Below are 20,324 nucleotides of genomic sequence, written 5' to 3'. Positions count from 1 at the left end.
CCTGGAAGCTGAACATGTCCCAGTTTTCCATGGCCTGCATACTCACCAGACATGTCACCCTTCGCACAGCCATTGAAGAGGAGTGTGACAACATTCCACAGGCCACAATAAACAGCCTGATCAACTCTATGCGAAGGAGATGTGTCGCGCTGCATGAGGCAAATGGTGGTCACACCAGATACTGACTGATTCTGATCCATGCCCCTACTTTTTTTTTTTTTTAAAGGTATCTGTGGCCAACAGATGTATATCTGTATTCCCAGTCGTGAAATCCATAGATTAGGACCTAATGAATGTATTTCAATTGACTCAGTAAAATCTTAGAAATTGTTTCATGTTGCGTTTATATTTTTGTTCAGTGTACAAGGGAGGAGTGAAAACCCGCAGACACTCGGCCCTTCGTGGAATGAGTTTGACACGTGGTCTAAAGCAGGGTTTCCCAAACTCGGTCCTGGGGCACTCCCTTGGTGCACATTTCGTTTTTTGCCCTAGCACTACACAGCTGATTCAAATAACCAACTCATCATCAAGCTTTGAATCAGCTGTGTAGTGCTAGGGCAAAAACCAAAACGTGCAACCAGGTGGGGCCCCAGGACCGAGTTTGGGAAACCCTGGTCTAAAGGAAGGGCAGAATCTGTGTAAACCATGGTCATATTCATCAGGCACCAAACAAGAAAATGTACTGGAACAGGGAGGGACTACCTGAAGTTGTCCAATAAGAGACGCTTGTTTTTGTTTTCCGTAGCTAATTGTTTTGCTACGGTGTGCACTAATGAATACGAACGACCCAAGTAATAAGGATCAAACCAAAAGAAGGTTTGTGTAACACCAGACTTGGTTTAAATATACAAAAACAGTTTCAGTGATATGGTAATGACTAGCAATGGGACAGGGGTTTTAACCGTAGAACTGCCAAACTATTGGATGATTCAAATCATTTGGCACATGATAGTTCATCTCCACGGTGGAACTTAAAAATGCGCTTTCCCCCCCTTACAATTATGAAAAGAACCCCCTCATAACATTTAAATCCCAGAAATGCTGAATGCTTAAAAATATATTTATTTGTATATTAACTATTAGTTAACTTAGAAAGTGGCATGTGACATTTGTGTTTAATAAAAAGAAATATAATTCATTTTGTGATATTTTATTATTCACTGTGTCGAGAGGTGCCGAGTCTGTGTCAGAGAATGACAAAGAATACAAATGATGAGCATCCAAAACATAAATATGCTTTGATACTGTTGCACACCAAAAGTAATAGTGTTTAACACAGACATCCCAACCATTGAGATCTCTCAGAAATAAAATGTTAATCAAATATAGCTTGTAGTTCTTCAATGGTTCAAATCTTCCAGTTGGAATTGTATTCTATTTCCAGATCTGTGATTATTGTCATCCACCTGGAAGAAGAAGACGTCTGATGATGTCAGCTGAAATTAATCTCTGGATTAAAAAAAAATAAAATAAAAAATAAAAATCGGCACAACCGAGACGCAGCCACATCGAATAAAACAGAAGAGTTTGTATGTAACTGATCTCCAAACATCCTGGAGAGCAGTGACAGACAGAACAGAAGCCTATAAAACAGCTTTCAGGAAGGGTGTGGAACGGTACGATCGAATCGAGTGACCAATTCTGTCTCTGTCCTGTAGTGTCAGGAGCTCTGATCGAGGTACGAGCTGAGCCGTCTTGACTTGTGACTTATTGTGCAGTCTATGACTGCTATGGGAGCTGAAACCAACCAGCCCCATTTCCACAGCACCAGCCCCATTTCCACAGCACCAGCCCCCTTTCCCTCTGTTATATCCCTCCCCTCAGAGGTCTTCCATGCCCAGGGAGCTAGGAGTCGGAGGGGGCTAGTGTGACCCCTGGGACTGGGCATGGATCATCTTGAGCCGGGCCTGGTCGATAACGTCCAGCAGGTTCTTGGCGTCGACGGCCAGGGCGTGTGCGGCCGTCAGCATCTGTTTCTTATAGTCCTGCTGCAGGCTGGTGAGGACGTACTGCTGGGCCAGCTTCATCTTGTTGATCAGCTCGGCCAGGTCAGAGTTCAACAGCTTCTGGGCCATCTCAATCTGCAGAGGAAGACACAGTCAGAAAACGTAAGAGAAATAAGCCAGTTAGTTTGTTGTCAGACACAATAAGACAACAGTCAGAGTATCAACACAGTCAGAGGCAATATGTTGACTTGTAATGAAGAGGGGTGGTTTCTCACCTCTCTGTGTGTGCTTGCAGGTAAAACTGGCATGGTGTCGTCCACTGTGGCCAATAGGGTTCTCAACGCTAGTCCCACCTCCTGTAAAAATAACCAGTATATCACTGTAATAGAAGCAAACAAAGCTACAACTGCTTACAAACCAGTATCAATTGACAATATCCTCGATCAGCATATAATGACCATGATGATTCAACAATAAATGATGTATTTTATCAGGATTGATTGAAGCCAGCCTTACCTTGACCATAGGGACGTATTCCTCTGGAGGGGCTGGCTGGATCTTACTGGACATCTCTATAACAGCCTTTACCAGACCCGTCACATTCTCATACACCTTGTCGTTGGAGCGGTCCAAGTTGGCCGTGGGGGGGGGGCTGATCTCCTGAGGCTGGATCTACACACCACAGAGATGGGGGTGAGTTGGTCCACATACAACAACTGAGGGAAGTGAATCTATCTCCTAGAAATCATTTTAGTTATTATATTTCTACAGTGAATCTATTATGATAAAATGTATGATTTTGCTGATCTTATGGAACCCCAACCCACTGAGTGTTGGTGGTCTAGAGAAAAGAATCCAGGTGATTTTGTGTGACTTGATTTTTTATGACTGCACAACCAGAACTGTCCCCCCAGCTGTCCTCCCAGCTGTCCTCCCAGCTGCCTGTCCTATCCACTGGAACCACCAGGTGGTGTATAGCTAAAAGGGGTTTCTTTCTGTAACCACTAGAAGACAGTAATTTATAGATTCATCATGTCGTTTACTGAGTGAACATTAGATGACAGTATTTGCCAGAATTACTGTAGCTCGATTCACAATTCATGTATGTAGAGCATACAATCTCTGAACATGGTTGTGAACGACGTGTGATAAATTGGACCCCAAAACACCAAATCAAACATGTAGACAAACACACACACCACGGTCCAAACAGGAGGCAGAGCCCAGTGGTGAGTCAGATTGTAAGTGATATACTATTATCTACTAGACTACAGTTAGTGATGGTAACTATGACAACACAACCATTCATACATCACACCATACCACAGGGAAGAGAGTCATCAATGAAGGCCCACATTTATCTGTTATTACTCCCACACGAATTGATTTGACATCAGTACTATGACTGCCAAAATAACCATTACAGTCATTACTGAAATGACTGGCACTGAATACTAGGATGACTTGCTTTGGTCATGGCTTTCTTGCCAAGCTTTCAAGGTTGTAGAACATGAGCCTGAATGAAGTGGCCTCATCCGGAGTAGTCGCCTCCAGACACTGATCTATGGTATGTTCTAGTGGTTACAGTTAGGATTCAGGGAGAGTAAACTGATCTTAGACCTGTGCCTAAGGCCAATGCCACTATCCACTGGGCTAAGAAGGTTTGATGGTTTGATGACTCCCCTGTACAGTGGTAGAGAACGTGTTATTAGAGCGCTCCCTAGTGGTCAGATAGTGACAGTGACTAACACAAACAGACTTCTTACCCTCCAGGGCTAAAGGGCCACAACAGTAGCGTGAGGCAGAGAGACAAAACAAGGGAGCGCGATCAGGACGGAGGGACAGGAGGATGCAGGAGAAACAGCACAGAAGAGGGAGAAAGGATTAATACTGCAGAACCGAAGGCAAAAGACAACATGCAATGCATCAACACAATAGAAGCAGACAGGGCACACCGTTTTGAAACACTGCAACGGAAAATGAAAACTGGCTTTTCTTATTGGACAACTTCAGACAGTACCTCCCTGTTTCACTCCGTTTACTGACGGGAAGATCTAAAGGCCTGCACTATCGTATTTGGAGGTATTGCATTGCATGGTATTGTATGGTATTGTATGGTATTGTATTATATGGTATTGTATAGTATTGTATGGAATGGTATTGCATTGTATTGTATGGTATTGTATGGTATTGTATTATATGGTATTGTATAGTATTGTATGGAATGGTATTGCATTGTATTGTATGGTATTGTATTGCATGGTATTGTATAGTATTTCATGGAATGGTATTGTATGGTATTGTATTGTAATGTTTTGTATGGTATGGTATTGTATGGTATTGTATAGTATTGTATGGTATTGTATTATATGGTATTGTATGGTATTGTATTGCATTGTATTGTATGGTATTGTATTGCATGGTATTGTATAGTATTTCATGGAATGGTATTGTATGGTATTGTATTGTAATGTTTTGTATGGTATGGTATTGTATGGTATGGTATTGTATGGTATGGTATTGTATTGCATTGTATTGTATTGCATGGTATTGTATTGTATGGTATTGTATTGCATGGTATTGTATTGTATTGTATTGCATGGTATTGTATGGTATGGTATTGTATTGCATGGTATTGTATTGCATGGTATTGTATTGTATGGTATGGTATTGTATGGTATTGTATGGTAATGTATGGTATGGTAATGTATGGTATAGTATGGTATTGTATTGTATTGTATGGTAATGTATGGTAATGTCTTGTTCATAATGTTAGCTTTCGCTGGGGGAACTGAGAAGTGAGTCTAAAACCGTTGGAACATGGCTTTAACTGGTGAGATCAAAGGAAGGTGAGAAGGGAGCTTTGGACTGGATTTGACTGGTTCTATCTTGTTAGGAACCACTTCTATCCTCCACTGTCTTAAAAGCCTTAGATTTTAACTGGGTTTTATTTTCAGAGCTAGAAGAAGAGGCCTCTAATGGTCTCCCTTCAAACTGTCTGCCTGGAAAGTTACGAGACAGAAAAAAACACACTCTTCGAAAACAGTCTTCATTTCACTGGCTCCTCTCTAAATGGACGGTTGTTGGTGTTGCATAACTATGGCTCAAAATGAAGCCCAGAAAGTGAAAGGTTTTCCCTGGGGCTTTTTCTGGGCCGGCTTATCGGCGTCTGTATGGGGCCTGTGTGGCGGAAAGGTTGCAACCCTGGCTATGTAGGGGTGGATGGTGGGGTCAGGCTGGGATGACCCTGGCTGTGTAGGGGTGGATGGTGGGGTCAGGCTGGGATGACCCTGGCTGTGTAGGGGTGGATGGTGGGGTCAGGCTGGGATGACCCTGGCTATGTAGGGGTGGATGGTGGGGTCAGGCTGGGATGACCCTGGCTGTGTAGGGGTGGATGGTGGGGTCAGGGTGGGATGACCCTGGCTGTGTAGGGGGTGGATGGTGGGGTCAGGCTGGAATGACCCTGGCTGTGTAGGGGTGGATGGTGGGGTCAGGCTGGGATGACCCTGGCTGTGTAGGGGTGGATGGTGGGGTCAGGCTGGGATGACCCTGGCTGTGTAGGGGTGGATGGTGGGGTCAGGCTGGGATGACCCTGGCTGTGTAGGGGTGGATGGTGGGGTCAGGCTGGGATGACCCTGGCTGTGTAGGGGTGGATGGTGGGGTCAGGCTGGAATGACCCTGGCTGTGTAGGGGTGGATGGTGGGGTCAGGCTGGGATGACCCTGGCTATGTAGGGGTGGATGGTGGGGTCAGGCTGGGATGACCCTGGCTGTGTAGGGGTGGATGGTGGGGTCAGGCTGGGATGACCCTGGCTGTGTAGGGGTGGATGGTGGGGTCAGGCTGGGATGACCCTGGCTGTGTAGGGGTGGATGGTGGGGTCAGGCTGGGATGACCCTGGCTGTGTAGGGGTGGATGGTGGGGTCAGGCTGGGATGACCCTGGCTGTGTAGGGGTGGATGGTGGGGTCAGGCTGGGATGACCCTGGCTGTGTAGGGGTGGATGGTGGGGTCAGGCTGGGATGATTTCCATCTAGCTCCCAACCCCCCCTGTCCACTCTGCGGCCAAACAACTGCTTATCCCAGGGAGGAAGTGGAGCGTATCCGATAGCTTTTATTTGTTTAGTTCCACATAAACTGAGAATGATGGAGGCAGTTTTTTTCCTGACAGTCATTGTATATTATATATTTCTATGGACAAGCATGATGCTGGGTATTTCCTGTATGTGTACATCATTGTGTTCTAAATACAGATAAGTGTATATATGTGTGACTTCTATAAGTGTGTATATCTATCCACATGACTTCTGTAAGAGTATACAGTGCCTTCGGAAAGTATTCAGACCCCTTGACTTTTCCCACATTTTGTTACATTACAGCCTTATTCTAAAATTGATTAAATTGTGTTTTTCCTCATCAATCTACACACAATACCCCATAATGACAAAGCAAAAACAGGTATTTAGAAATTTGCTAGAAGAAGTTTGGAACCACCAAGACTATTTCTGGAGCTGGCCGCCCGGCCAAACTGAGCAATCGGGGGAGAAGGGCCTTGGTCAGGGAGGTGACCAAGAACCCGATGGTCACTCTGACAGAGCTCTAGAGTTCCTCTGTTGAAATAGGAGAACCTCCCAGAAGGACAACCATCTCTACAGCATTCCACCAATCAAGCCTTTATGGTAGAGTGGCCAGACAGAAGCCACTGCTCAGTAAAAGGCACATGACAGACCGCTTGGAGTTTGCCAAAAGGTACCTAAAGACTCAGACCATGAGAAACGAGATTCTCTGGTCTGATAAAACCAAGATTGAACTCTTTGGCCTGAATGCCAAGCATCACGTCTGGAGGAAACCTGGCACCATCCCTACAGTGAAGCATGGTGGTGGCAGCATCATGCTGTGGGGATGTTTTTCAGCGACAGAGACTGGGAGACTAGTCAGGATCGAGGCAAAGATGAACAGAGCAAAGTACAGAGAGATCCTTGATGATAACCTGCTCCAGAGCTCTCAGGACCGCAAACTGTGGCGAAGGTTCATCTTCCAACAGGACAACAACCTAAGCACACAGCCAAGACAACGCAGGAGTGGCTTCAGGACAAGTTTCTGAATGTCCTTGAGTGGCCCAGCCAGAGCCCGGACTTAAACCTGATCGAACATCTCTGGAGAGCCCTGAAAATAGCTGTGCAGCAACGCTCCCCATCCAACCTGATAGAGCTTGAGAGGATCTGCAGAGAAGAATGGGAGAAACTCCCCAAATACAGGTGTGCCAAGCTTGTAGCGTCATACCCAGGAAGACTTGAGGCTGGAATCGCTGCCAAAGGTGCTTCAACAAAGTACTGAGTAAAGGGTCTGCATATTTATGTAAATTTAATATTTCAGTTTTTGCTTTGTCATTATGGGGTATTGTGTGTAGATTGATGAGGGAAAAAAACAATTTAATCAATTTTAGAATAAGGCTGTAACCTAACAAAATGTGGAAAAAGTAAACAGGTCTGAATACTTTCCGAAGGCACTGTATCTTCAATGTGTATATCTATCCACATGTCTTCAGTGTGTATATCTACATCTGTCCATGTGTCAGTACTATCTCTGTCAGGGATGGTTTTTGGGTTGGGAAAGCCTTGCTCTGTACTGTCTGAGGCTTGGCTGATCTAGGAGCTCCGTTCCGTTCTGCTGACTAGCCTGGGCTCCTAGTGAAGCAGGGTAAATACTGACAGGTTTTCAGAGCTTTTCCTGTCCAGATCCCCATCTGCTCTGAATCTGGCTATAGGTTTGAGTTCTCACAGCTCCCGAATAAACTGGGAGCACGTATTTCATGTTAAGAACTTAAAAATGGACCAGGTGATAGTCAGGTGAAAAATAGAAAGCATGCTTGAAACTGCAGCAGTAACCCACAGCAGCCAAAAGCACATGCATTGTCTCAATATTCAAGTAATGGTCTCTTTCTCATACAACGTCATAGTGATACTGCAGTAACTCCCCTGAGGATAGGGTTCAGCTTTTCCTGACCACTGACCTGATCAGGAGAAACTCTGGGCCCTGCTATTCCTAGACCATGTGACCTGACCAGGAGAAACTCTGGGCCCAGCTATTCCTAGACCATGTGACCTGACCAGGAGAAACTCTGGGCCCAGCTATTCCTAGACCATGTGACCTGACCAGGAGAAACTCTGGGCCCAGCTATTCCTAGACCATGTGACCTGACCAGGAGAAACTCTGGGCCCAGCTATTCCTAGACCATGTGACCTGACCAGGAGAAACTCTGGGCCCAGCTATTCCTAGACCATGTGACCTGACCAGGAGAAACTCTGGGCCCTGCCACTTCTTGTGTAGCCCTAGGTATGAGTCATGTAGCCTGGTTCCAGATCTATTCGTGCCGTCTTGATAGCACAAACAAATGTAGGACCAGGCTCAACCAAGCTGTGATAGTGACCCAGGAGTAAGACATTAACACAGTGTTGTCTTGGTTCTGTGATGGTGACCCAGGAGTAAGACATTAACACAGTGTTGTCTTGGTTCTGTGATGGTGACCCAGGAGTAAGACATTAACACAGTGTTGTCTTGGTTCTGTGATGGTGACCCAGGAGTAAATCATTAACACAGTGTTGTCTTGGTTCTGTGATAGTGACCCTGGAGTAAGACATTAAGACAGTGTTGTCTTGGTTCTGTGATGGTGACCCAGGAGTAAGACATTAAGACAGTGTTGTCTTTGGTGCTGTGATAGTGACCCAGGAGTAAGACATTAACACAGTGTTGTCTTTGGTGCTGTGATGGTGACCCAGGAGTAAGACATTAACACAGTGTTGTCTTTGGTGCTGTGATGGTGACCCAGGAGTAAGACATTAACACAGTGTTGTCTTGGTTCTGTGATGGTGACCCAGGAGTAAATCATTAACACAGTGTTGTCTTGGTTCTGTGATAGTGACCCTGGAGTAAGACATTAAGACAGTGTTGTCTTGGTTCTGTGATGGTGACCCAGGAGTAAGACATTAAGACAGTGTTGTCTTTGGTGCTGTGATAGTGACCCAGGAGTAAGACATTAACACAGTGTTGTCTTTGGTGCTGTGATGGTGACCCAGGAGTAAGACATTAACACAGTGTTGTCTTTGGTGCTGTGATGGTGACCCAGGAGTAAGACATTAACACAGTGTTGTCTTTGGTGCTGTGAGTGTTTCTGTACCTTGACCCCCTCGTTGTAGCTGTCTACAGGGTTGAGGCTGGCCAGACTGCCCAGGTGGCTGGGGGCTCCAGGACGAGGAGGCTTCTTAGGAGGGGCCACATGCTCTGAGAGGAGAGAGAGAGAGGGAGGGAGGAGAGTTAATATTTGTGTGTGTGTGTGTGTCTGAGAGAGAAAGATACATGAATACCAGAACACAGAGTAGATACTCATGTTGCCATTCCAGTATGTGGAGTGACAGATGTGCTGCGGCCTGTGTTACCTGGTTTCCCCAGTCCCACTGGTTGGTATATGTGTTGGTTTCCTGTCTGAGGGGACAACAGAAACACAAACAAGTGATTAGAAAGGCACACTGGCACTTTTCTGACTGGCAGACTAACTGGCTGGCTGGCTGACTGGCTGACCAACTGGCTGGCTGGCTGACTGGCTGACCAACTGGCTGGCTGGCTGACTGGCTGACCAACTGGCTGGCTGGCTGGCTGTGCTTTTCCAACAGCACTCTGGATTAGGGCTTCCCATGGGCCCAGTGTGTTTCAGTGTTATTGTGGGTACCCTGTGGCTAGCAGCACGACATATCTCAGACCCTCAGAGGCACCCAGCCAAGTACAAATCAGAGTTTCATTTCTCCAGCTCCTCTTCTCTCTTTATTTGAACACACTGGTGTTTTCCCTTTGCATGTTTTCTCTTCTCAGAGCAGAGACCCACTCAGCCCATTTGAGTTCTGTAATTACTGTGTAAATGGGTCTGGTTGGTTTGTGGGTGTTCTATAGCTGACGCCTGTTTTTAAAGATTATCCAGCAGCAGGGAGAGATGATGGCATGAGAAACGCCTGACTGTTGCCACAGTTCAGTTCCCACCCTCCCTAGTCCCTCCATGTCAGCCTAGAGGGGCTGGTTCAGTGTCCAGCTACAACAGGGCTGTTCAACCCAAACACTTCTGGTTTTCATCCTCTCCTTCTAATCAGGGACTAATTCAGACCTGGGACACCAGGTGAGTGCAATTAACTACCAGGTAGAAAGAAAAACCAGAAGGGTTTGGGCCCTCCAGGACCAGGATTGAACAGCCCTAAGGTAGTACATGCCCAAATACTACTGAGGCCAGCGCTATAACATTCGGACAAAATGTCTATTGTAATATGATTGAAATGGAAAACGTAATAAATACATTGGTTTATTGAAAAACAATATTTCCTGCTCCGTCCCTCTGGGGGTATGAACCTAAACAAACGGTGGGCCATGGGAAACTCACCGGCCCCTGGAGACTGCAGTCCTCCCGGTCAATGCTGCCCCGCGAGTTCCTGGATTCTGGCTTCTGACGAGAACACACAGCAGAGGGTCAGAGAACTAGCTAGCCACAGCTGATCACCTCATAACCCCAACCTCAAAGATTAAAACCTATATTTATCAGTAAAACCACCGTTACAGTAGTTTTGAAATAGAATACTATAAAGTCTGTTTCTTACAACATAAGATGAAATGACTGCCGATTTCTCACTAGTGTTTTGTTCCATGAGAGCATAGAACTCACAATTCCGTTTGACACTGATCTGTTCTTTTGTCCTGCTGTGTTTACCCTCATTCTTCTTCTTTGAATGGTCCCTGCTACCAACAAACAATACCAAATCAACCAATCATCCATCCAGTACAATTTAAAATATATTTATGCCACCCTGACCAACCACACAGATATGCAAACACAGACAGTCCAGTGAGATAACTATTTGCATAGAAGGAATCCTCAGAGCTTCAGAAGCACCTTGTTGAGAGTTAAACATCTCTCCAGGTATCCAAGTACCAGCAGTACAAATCCACACAGAAAGCCACCAAGACAACCACCACCCCTTCCCAGCCATGATCTGTACCGGTTTTCCAAAGCAGGACTTGAAAAGGTGCATCTCTGAGCTCTGTGGAAAGCGTTGGTCCCATCAGCAGAGTGAGACAACAAACAGTCAGAAGTTTCTGCTGCTGGAGGAGGAAGGCTTAAACATGATCCCACAGCAGACTCCTCTTGCTCTGTGGCTGGCAGACCTCTCTCTCTCTCTCTCTCTCTCTCTCTCTCTCTCTCTCTCTCTCTCTCTCTCTCTCTCTCTCTCTCTCTCTCTCTCTCTCTCTCTCTCTCTCTCTCTCTCTCTCTCTCTCTCTCTCTCTCTCTCTCTCTCTCTCTCTCTCTCTCTCTCTCTCTCTCTCTCTCTCTCTCTCTCTCTCTCTCTCTCTCTCTCTCTCTCTCTCTCTCTCTCTCTCTCTCTCTCTCTCTCTCTCTCTCTCTCTCTCTCTCTCTCTCTCTCTCTCTCTCTCTCTCTCTCTCTCTCTCTCTCTCTCTCTCTCTCTCTCTCTCTCTCTCTCTCTCTCTCTCTCTCTCTCTCTCTCTCTCTCTCTCTCTCTCTCTCTCTCTCTCTCTCTCTCTCTCTCTCTCTCTCTCTCTCTCTCTCTCTCTCTCTCTCCCTCTCTCCCTCCCAGTTGACGCTCTCAATCCTTATTTGTGTACAGGAATACATAATCATATGAAACTTATCATCACAACCAAATATTTCACACAAATCACATAAATAAAGATAGATACTATCATTTAGACATTCACTAAGGTATACAAAGGAAGACCACGTCAGTGCCGTCGATTCCGTTGCCAGATCTGCCAAAAGGATCTTTATGATTCTGAGAACAGCATGAACACTGGCTGAGCTTTCCACCCATCTTCACCGCAATATCTGACGGCCAAATTAAACCGGCAGCATTAATGATTGCTCTCCTTCTGAACCCTGGCTGGCCGGGACTGTGGAGAAACAGACGCAGACCGAAATATGTTCCACAGGAAAGCCTTCTGGGAGGGACAGGGCTGGCTGCTCCAATACCAGAACAGTTAAAGATCCCTTTAAATCCAGCCTATAAAACTCTTTTAAGTCCTGTGCAATTGTCTTGTTGGACACGACAACAACACAAACATTTTCAAGGGCCACAAATTGTATCCTTTATCATTGTATTATTTCCACGAAGGTCATTTTCAATATATTGCTCAAACAATGTAGATGGCCTACTCTGGACATGGACCATATGATTGTATGAGTATTAAATATGAACTATAAAGCCGACAGCAGCTAGGTAGCACTGATGTAATCTTTAACCATTACATTTTACATTTTAGTCATTTAGCAGACACTCTTATCCAGAGCGACTAACAGTTAGTGAATGCATACATGTTTTTTGTTTTGTTTTTTCATACTGGCCCCCCGTGGGAAACGAACCCACATCCCTGCCGGCCAAACCCTCCCCTACCTTGGATGACGCTGGACCAATTGTGCGCCGCCCATGGGTCTCCCGGTCGCGGCCGGCTGCGACAGAGACTGGACTCGAACCAGGATCTCTAGTGGCACAGCTAGCACTGCGATGCAGTGCCTTAGACCACTGCGCCACTAGGGAGTGGCACAGACTGATGATATTAACCATCACATAGTTAATATCATCAGTCTAGCTCTCCAGAGAAGAGAGGAGGGTTCTAGAACGCTGGCTGATCCCTGCTTTTCCCTCAGGAGGTGAGTTTGTGGTCACAGGTCTGTGTCTGTCACATGCACGCACAGACACACCACCTACCTTCACAGCTTTGTTTTTCAAATGGAACCCCTTTCTCTCCACATCAAAGGGAGAGCATCACACTTCCCCCCTTATTTGACTGAATGAAAACAACAATGATCGGAATCTCCTCAGCCCAAGCATAGAAAAACAACCCCAGGAGGGGGGTGGGCTGAAGGTTGAGCTAGTACAGAAAACACTAGTGTGCGTGACACTGTAATCCAATCCAGATGTTTACTCCACTAAACAGTCACTGGCAGACTACTGATATGATGGTTCTGGGAGAGACTGACTGGATAACAGTTCATTTAATAAAAGAAAAGCAAACCCAAGTGTACTTACTATGACCGTGATATGTGGTTGTCTCACCCAGCTATCTTAAGATGAATGCACTAATTGTAAGTTAGCATATTATTATTATTATTATTATATTATTATTATTATTATTAAGTTGCTCTGGATAAGATTTAATTTATCTCAAAACCCACACGGCTAAATGTGAAAAACCCAGTGATCATTGTCCCATAATATGTATACTAATTTTAGTTTAATTAAGGGACATTGAACAAAGGTTTTAACATGACATGTTCTACTCCGATTTAGCCACTGTCTCCTGTAATCCTGACCCTGCGTTGGCTCTAGAAAATTTATCCTCAATATTTCTTCCTCTGGCAGATGAACACGCCCCTTTGAAACAATTCAGAGTGAAAGATCGCTCCGAAAGAAAACCTAAGGTTAGATCTATCTGTCATTCAGATGAGAAATCAGGCCTGGGCCAAAGCAATGAAAACTGACTCTGTAGTGGACCGGCAATCTTTCAGACATCTGAGAAACAGATGTACTATCTTGATTAAGAAAGCTATATCAAAATACTTTTTAAGCTTCATCTTTGATCCTACATTTTTGAAAACAGTAAATGCACCGAAGAGTACAAATTCCTCTTCTTCCCTGCCTAAGCAAGTTCTGTCTGACTCTGGCATCATAACTGACAAGAATGGGATAAGTCATGCTTTTAATCATCATTTTATCTCGGCAGGCTTTTTATTTGAGAGAAACTGTGGTTTAATTGACCCTGGTCAGTCAATCGACTACTCTTCCCTCTGCCCGCCTCTAGCTGACTCGACAGTTAACCCGTCTACTTCTAGTGAATCTTTGTTTTCATTTCAACAATTTACTATCTGTGATGTGCTAGTTGCCTTGCTTAAGACTGATGTAAAAAAAAATCCACGTGCTGATATGCTTGATCCATTTCTGCTGCAGCTCTCTGCCCCCCTGATTCCTGAATCATTAACCCATATTTTTAACCTGAGGATTATATCTGGTACTATCCCCAAGGTTTGGAAGGCGGCCCATGTACTCCGCCTCTAGGGGCAATTCAGAAAGCTGATTGAGGATCTTATTACTGATGAATGTGATTGTTTTTTATGACGTGTTTTTCTTTCTGATGTGTGTATTTTCTGTAATTCAGGGCTCATCTGTAAAAGACACCTTGGTCTCAGTATAACTCCCTGATAAAATACAGGTTAAAAAACATTAAGTTGACATTAAATCTTATGTAGAGAGAGTGTGTCTGGATCAAGTGATTGACAACGGGGGTAAACTGAGGTAGAGAGCATATGTTGCTGTTTAGCAGGAGTTAGTGAGGTACAAACAGAGGATGAAAGGTGCTGTTGCTAATATACATCCTAATGGGGATCCAAATAACCAAAAGGTGAGATTGCGAGTGTATTAGCTGGTGTCTTAGCATGATAGCGAGAGGGAGCCAGTGTGGTGTAAAAGATGGAAGTAGCCAGATGGTACTGGGTGAATAAGGTGGATGAGAGGATGTTACCAGGAAGGTCTCCTTCTGCTCCAGCCAGCGCTGGTCCTCAACCTATCTATCTCTCCTTCTCTCTCTCCCTTTCTCTCAGGATGGTGTGTGTGTGTAGGTGGTGAATAAGGGTCCATTAAGGCATCTGCATACATAGCTTTGGTTTGCTCCTAGCAGAACTCGGCTAGGCGAAGTGAACGTCTGTGCTCGCTCGCATACTTAAAATACAGTCGCTTGAAATATTACAATTTGTCCCACTTGAGACGCCGTAGCAACAAGTACGCTTCTTCAAAATAGTCAGAATTAATTTAACATAACTCAAGAAATCTGTAATTCATTTTGACATTTTTGCAGAGGAGGTCTTAGTTGCGCAATTTTACATCTAACTAAGATGTTTGGTGCAGTATTTTGCAGGTGAAAAAATGTGCATGAAAACTAGTCTTCTGTTGCTGAATGACAACAAACATTTCATTTGACGAATCCCTACTGTTGACCAATCACTGACAAAGGGGCATAGACTTCAACTACCAAGCGCCAAAATGTTGGGCGCTCGAACAGCCCAAAAAAACCCTGCTGAAGACCAAAACTGAAAAGAAAAACGTCACAAACTGTTTAGACTGGGAAGCATACGGTAAGCTTTACCAGGAAGCACTCCTCCTGCTCCAACCAGCGCTGGTCCTCCTCCATCTGCTGCTGCTGTATCATCAGCCTCTCCTCCATCAGGTGGGGGGGCAGCGCCTGGCCCAGACCACGCATGTCCAACGCACCTCCATCCTGAGAGAGGGATAGGGAGGTAGAGAGGATAGAGAGGTAGAGAGGGATAGAGAGGTAGAGAGGATAGGGAGGTAGAGAGGGATAGGGAGGTAGAGAGGATAGAGAGGTAGAGAGGGATAGAGAGGTAGAGAGGATAGGGAGGTAGAGAGGGATAGGGAGGTAGAGAGGGATAGGGAGGTAGAGAGGGATAGGGAGGTAGAGAGGATAGGGAGGTAGAGAGGGATAGGGAGGTAGAGAGGATAGGGAGGTAGAGAGGGATAGAGAGGTAGAGAGGATAGGGAGGTAGAGAGGATAGAGAGGTAGAGAGGGATAGAGAGGTAGAGAGGGATAGAGAGGTAGAGAGGGATAGGGAGGTAGAGAGGGATAGGGAGGTAGAGAGGGATAGGGAGGTAGAGAGGGATAGGGAGGTAGAGAGGATAGGGAGGTAGAGAGGGATAGGGAGGTAGAGAGGATAGGGAGGTAGAGAGGATAGAGAGGTAGAGAGGATAGGGAGGTAGAGAGGGATAGGGAGGTAGAGAGGGATAGGGAGGTAGAGAGGATAGGGAGGTAGAGAGGGATAGGGAGGTAGAGAGGGATAGGGAGGTAGAGAGGGATAGGGAGGTAGAGAGGATAGGGAGGTAGAGAGGGATAGGGAGGTAGAGAGGGATAGGGAGGTAGAGAGGATAGGGAGGTAGAGAGGGATAGGGAGGTAGAGAGGATAGGGAGGTAGAGAGGGATAGAGAGGTAGAGAGGATAGGGAGGTAGAGAGGGATAGGGAGGTAGAGAGGGATAGGGAGGTAGAGAGGGATAGGGAGGTAGAGAGGATAGGGAGGTAGAGAGGATAGGGAGGTAGAGAGGATAGAGAGGTAGAGAGGGATAGGGAGGTAGAGAGGGATAGGGAGGTAGAGAGGGATAGGGAGGTAGAGAGGGATAGGGAGGTAGAGAGGATAGAGAGGTAGAGAGGGATAGGGAGGTAGAGAGGGATAGGGAGGTAGAGGAGATAGGGAGGTAGAGAGGATAGGGAGGTAGAGAGGGATAGAGAGGTAGAGAGGATAGGGAGGTAGAGAGGGATAGGGAGGTAGAGAGGGATAGGGAGGTAGATAGGATAGAGAGGTAGAGAGGGATAGGGAGGTAGAGGGGATAGAGAGGTAGAGAGGATAGGGAGGTAGAGAGGGATAGGGAGGTAGAGAGGATAGGGAGGTAGAGAGGGATAGGGAGGTAGAGAGGATAGGGAGGTAGAGAGGGATAGGGAGGTAGAGAGGATAGGGAGGTAGAGAGGGATAGGGAGGTAGAGAGGATAGGGAGGTAGAGAGGGATAGGGAGGTAGAGAGGATAGGGAGGTAGAGAGGGATAGGGAGGTAGAGAGGATAGGGAGGTAGAGAGGATAGGGAGGTAGAGAGGGATAGGGAGGTAGAGAGGATAGGGAGGTAGAGAGGGATAGGGAGGTAGAGAGGGATAGGGAGGTAGAGAGGATAGGGAGGTAGAGAGGGATAGGGAGGTAGAGAGGATAGGGAGGTAGAGAGGGATAGGGAGGTAGAGAGGATAGGGAGGTAGAGAGGGATAGGGAGGTAGAGAGGATAGGGAGGTAGAGAGGATAGGGAGGTAGAGAGGATAGAGAGGTAGAGAGGATAGGGAGGTAGAGAGGGATAGGGAGGTAGAGAGGATAGGGAGGTAGAGAGGATAGGGAGGTAGAGAGAGATAGGGAGGTAGAGAGGATAGGGAGGTAGAGAGAGATAGGGAGGTAGAGAGGATAGGAAGGTAGAGAGGATAGGGAGGTAGAAAGGATAGGGAGGTAGAGAGGATAGGGAGGTAGAGAGGATAGTGCATTAGTATTAAGCCTAATCTGTGATTGCTAGAGATGTACCAAGCTCAGACAATAGCTGATGAAATTCAGCAATTTCGCCTGTATACAATTGGCAGAACCACATAGTAAAGAGAGCATGCATGTATATTTGTGAGGAGCTCTCTCTCACCTCCATGTTGGGGGACCACATGGGGACGTCTCCTGGTCGGTGGTGGTTCCAGGCCTCCTGAAGGTCCAGAACACCGGCCTGGGGAGAGTACCCTCCACTGGGCATAGCGGGCATGCCGTGGGGGCCAGGGTACCCAACCTGGATATGGTAGGACAGACGACAGGTGAAAAGCCCATTTTGTTTGGAGAGAGGATTGTGATGGCAAGGCTGTTCATCATATAGTATAGGCCCCAGTTAGCATTTCAGGGTACAGAGAAACACTTAGCTTTCAGTATAACGCAATAACTCATTATATATCCCCCAGACACAAAGACCTCAGGGACTTAATGTATATCTGAGCCTATATGTGACATGTCACCATTAGCACTGGCTGATAAACATCCTCAAAATAACTGACCTGAAAATAAAATACTATAACCTTTAAATATGTATACCGGCACACAGAACGCCTTTTAAGGCGATAACGTAGTCGAGAGCGATAACAACAGAATCTGAGAGAGTGGATTTTTCTGCAGATGGAATCTGCCTTAAGTCAACAATGCCAGCAGTTTGAAAAAGCGCTACAGGAAATGCCTGCTGTCAGCAATGTTTTATGGGGAGCTGAAGTGCTGTAAAATAACTTAGTTTGAGGAGATATTTCTCATTCTCACTGCATTCACTATTTCAGCTCAGCTGCCATGGGAAGCCAGAGAGGTGGCAAGCAAGGCACATCACCAACAATTCTCTGTTGGCTTCGAGCACCCTTTCACCGTTTTACGCAAGAAGATGAAGCTGATCACGTTCTCGCCCTCTGCACATCAATCCACTACAGTAGCAAGAACTGCCAAGTAGCTAGAATAAAGCAGTAAAAACAGCTCCATTTAAATACAGTTACTAAACCAGTATTGTCAGTACCTTATTATCAATATAAATGGGAATGGTTCAGATATCTAATGGTAACAGTATAAAGTAATAGTAATAGCACAGATATAGAATCAATATAAGACAATTGGAACCCCATTCAAATTATATTGGTAATACACAGTAGCTGTGGAAAAAGTGTGTTAGTATAGTATAGTACAGTATAGTAGTATAGTAGTATTGTATAGCATAATAGTATAGTACAGTAGTATAGTATAGTACAGTACTATAGTAGTATAGTATAGTACAGTCGTATAGTATAGTACAGTAGTATATTATAGTACAGTAGTACAGTAGTATAGTATAGTACAGTAGTACAGTAGTATAGTATAGTACAGTAGTATAGTATAGTACAGAAGTATAGTATAGTCGTATAATACAGTAGTATAGTACAGTACAGTAGTATAGTATAGTAGTATAGTACATGAGTATAGTATAGTATAGTATAGTGTATTAGTATAGTATAGTACAGTAGTATAGTGCAGTAGTATAGTATAGTACAGACGTATAACATCGTACAGTAGTATAGTATAGTGCAGTAGTATAGTATAGTTGTATAATACAGTAGTATAGTACAGTACAGTAGTATAGTACAGTAGTATAGTATAGTAGTATAGTACATTAGTATAGTATAGTATAGTGTATTAGTATAGTATAGTACAGTAGTATAGTGCAGTAGTATAGTATAGTGCAGTAGTGTAGTATAGTAGTATAGTAGTATATTATAGTATAGTTCAGTAGTATAGTACAGTAGTATAGTATAGTACAGTAGGATAGTATAGTACAGTAGTATAGCATAGTAGTATAGAACAGTAGTATTGTATAGTACAGTATAGTACAGTAGTATAGTATAGTATAGTATAGTACAGTTGTATAGTACAGTAATATATTATAGTATAGTACAGCAGTATAGTATAGCACAGTAGTATAGTATAGTATAGCACAGTAGTATAGTATAGTACAGTAGTATAGTATAGTGCAGCAGTATAGTATAGCGCAGTACCTGGTAATGGTTGAGCTGTCCAGCATGCTGAGGGCTGGGGTAGAATCCTTCACTAGACCGAGGACTGGGGTAACCAGGTCTGCTAGGCTGCTCAGAGGTGGGGTGACAGAGATCATGCAGTAAGCATACTGAAGTACACATTGGATAGATATACTTTCTACAGTGTGTGATCCCCATCTATCGGACAGGGAGCACAGTTCCAAAAATGAGAGTCATTGTATCTATCTACCTAAAGATATTTAAGGGACACCTCAGAAATGTTTACACTATAACCCCAGTCTTAATCGACTTTTAGATGCAAAGCACCAAGCTATCCTTTCTAGAAATGTTGTACACAATGGCATGCTTGACATGTATCGAGATTCCAACCACATGATGGCGCTGTATCCCATATCCAGAGATAAAAATCTGATAAGAAAACGTTATTATTCTTAGATGAGGATATTATTCATGGAGAATATACAATCATTACACATAAAAAAACACAGACGTTGAATCCCACAAACTAGTAACTAAACCAACTAAACTAACTAAACTATTAAAAACAAAAAATGTAAGTTTTAAGTGAGTGCGCATTGTTCTGAAGCCGAAAAAGAAAGGAGCACCACAATGCCTACTCCACCCATGCTCTACCAAGGGTTTCCTGCACACAGCATTGACCTACTACAGTAGCTATGTTGGTCTATTGTATACCGAACAAAAATATAGATGCAACATGCAACAATTTCAAAGATTTTACTGAGTTACAGTTCATAGAAGGAAATCAGTCAATTGAAATAAATAAATTAGGCCCTAATCTATGAATTTCACATGACTGGGCAGGGGCACAGCCATGGGTGGGCCTGGGAGGGCATAGGCCCACCCATTTGGGAGCCAGGACCACCCACTGGGGAGCCAGGCCCAGCCAATCAGAATAAGTTTGTCCCCCACAAAAGGGCTTTATTACAGACAGAAATACTCCTCGGCACCCCCCTCCCCCTCCCCCTCCTCAGACGATCCCACAGGTGAAGAAGCTGGATGTGGAGGTCCTGGGCTAGCGTGATTACACGTGGTCTGCGGTTGTGAGGCCGGTTGGATGTACTGCCAAATTCGGATGTACTGCCAAATTCTCTAAAGCGACGTTTATGGTAGAGAAATGAACATTACATTCTCTGGCAATAGCTCTGGGGGACATTCCTGCAGTCAGCATGCCAATTGCACACTTCCTC

The 20,324-nt window shown here is 45.0% G+C and overlaps 1 protein-coding gene across 14 annotated transcripts in view; it reads right to left on the bottom strand.

Moving 5' to 3' along the window:
* Nucleotides 1-1,042: 1,042 nt before the first annotated feature.
* LOC121586778 (focal adhesion kinase 1-like) overlaps nucleotides 1,043-20,324 on the bottom strand; it is a 189,382-nt gene continuing 170,100 nt past the window's right edge. For 10 of the 14 annotated variants that reach the window (XM_045226442.1, XM_045226436.1, XM_045226430.1 and 7 more), the window contains 10 exons: nucleotides 19,117-19,203; nucleotides 17,214-17,351; nucleotides 15,130-15,261; nucleotides 10,363-10,425; nucleotides 9,377-9,422; nucleotides 9,118-9,221; nucleotides 3,713-3,721; nucleotides 2,463-2,618; nucleotides 2,222-2,302; nucleotides 1,043-2,081 (listed from right to left, as the gene is read on the bottom strand). In XM_045226442.1, coding sequence (XP_045082377.1) covers nucleotides 1,863-2,081; nucleotides 2,222-2,302; nucleotides 2,463-2,618; nucleotides 3,713-3,721; nucleotides 9,118-9,221; nucleotides 9,377-9,422; nucleotides 10,363-10,425; nucleotides 15,130-15,261; nucleotides 17,214-17,351; nucleotides 19,117-19,203 — 1,035 coding nt within the window. In that variant the 3' untranslated portion in view covers nucleotides 1,043-1,862. The remainder of the gene's footprint in view (nucleotides 2,082-2,221; nucleotides 2,303-2,462; nucleotides 2,619-3,712; nucleotides 3,722-9,117; nucleotides 9,222-9,376; nucleotides 9,423-10,362; nucleotides 10,426-15,129; nucleotides 15,262-17,213; nucleotides 17,352-19,116; nucleotides 19,204-20,324) is intronic. The other 4 variants (XM_045226432.1, XM_045226437.1, XM_045226440.1 and 1 more) reach the window with 2 other exon arrangements.

The sequence above is a fragment of the Coregonus clupeaformis genome, chromosome 17 (assembly GCF_020615455.1).
Source record: "Coregonus clupeaformis isolate EN_2021a chromosome 17, ASM2061545v1, whole genome shotgun sequence".
Taxonomy (NCBI): domain Eukaryota; kingdom Metazoa; phylum Chordata; class Actinopteri; order Salmoniformes; family Salmonidae; genus Coregonus; species Coregonus clupeaformis.
The sequence above is the reverse complement of the archived record's forward strand: the minus strand, read 5'-3'. Positions and strand labels throughout refer to the sequence as shown.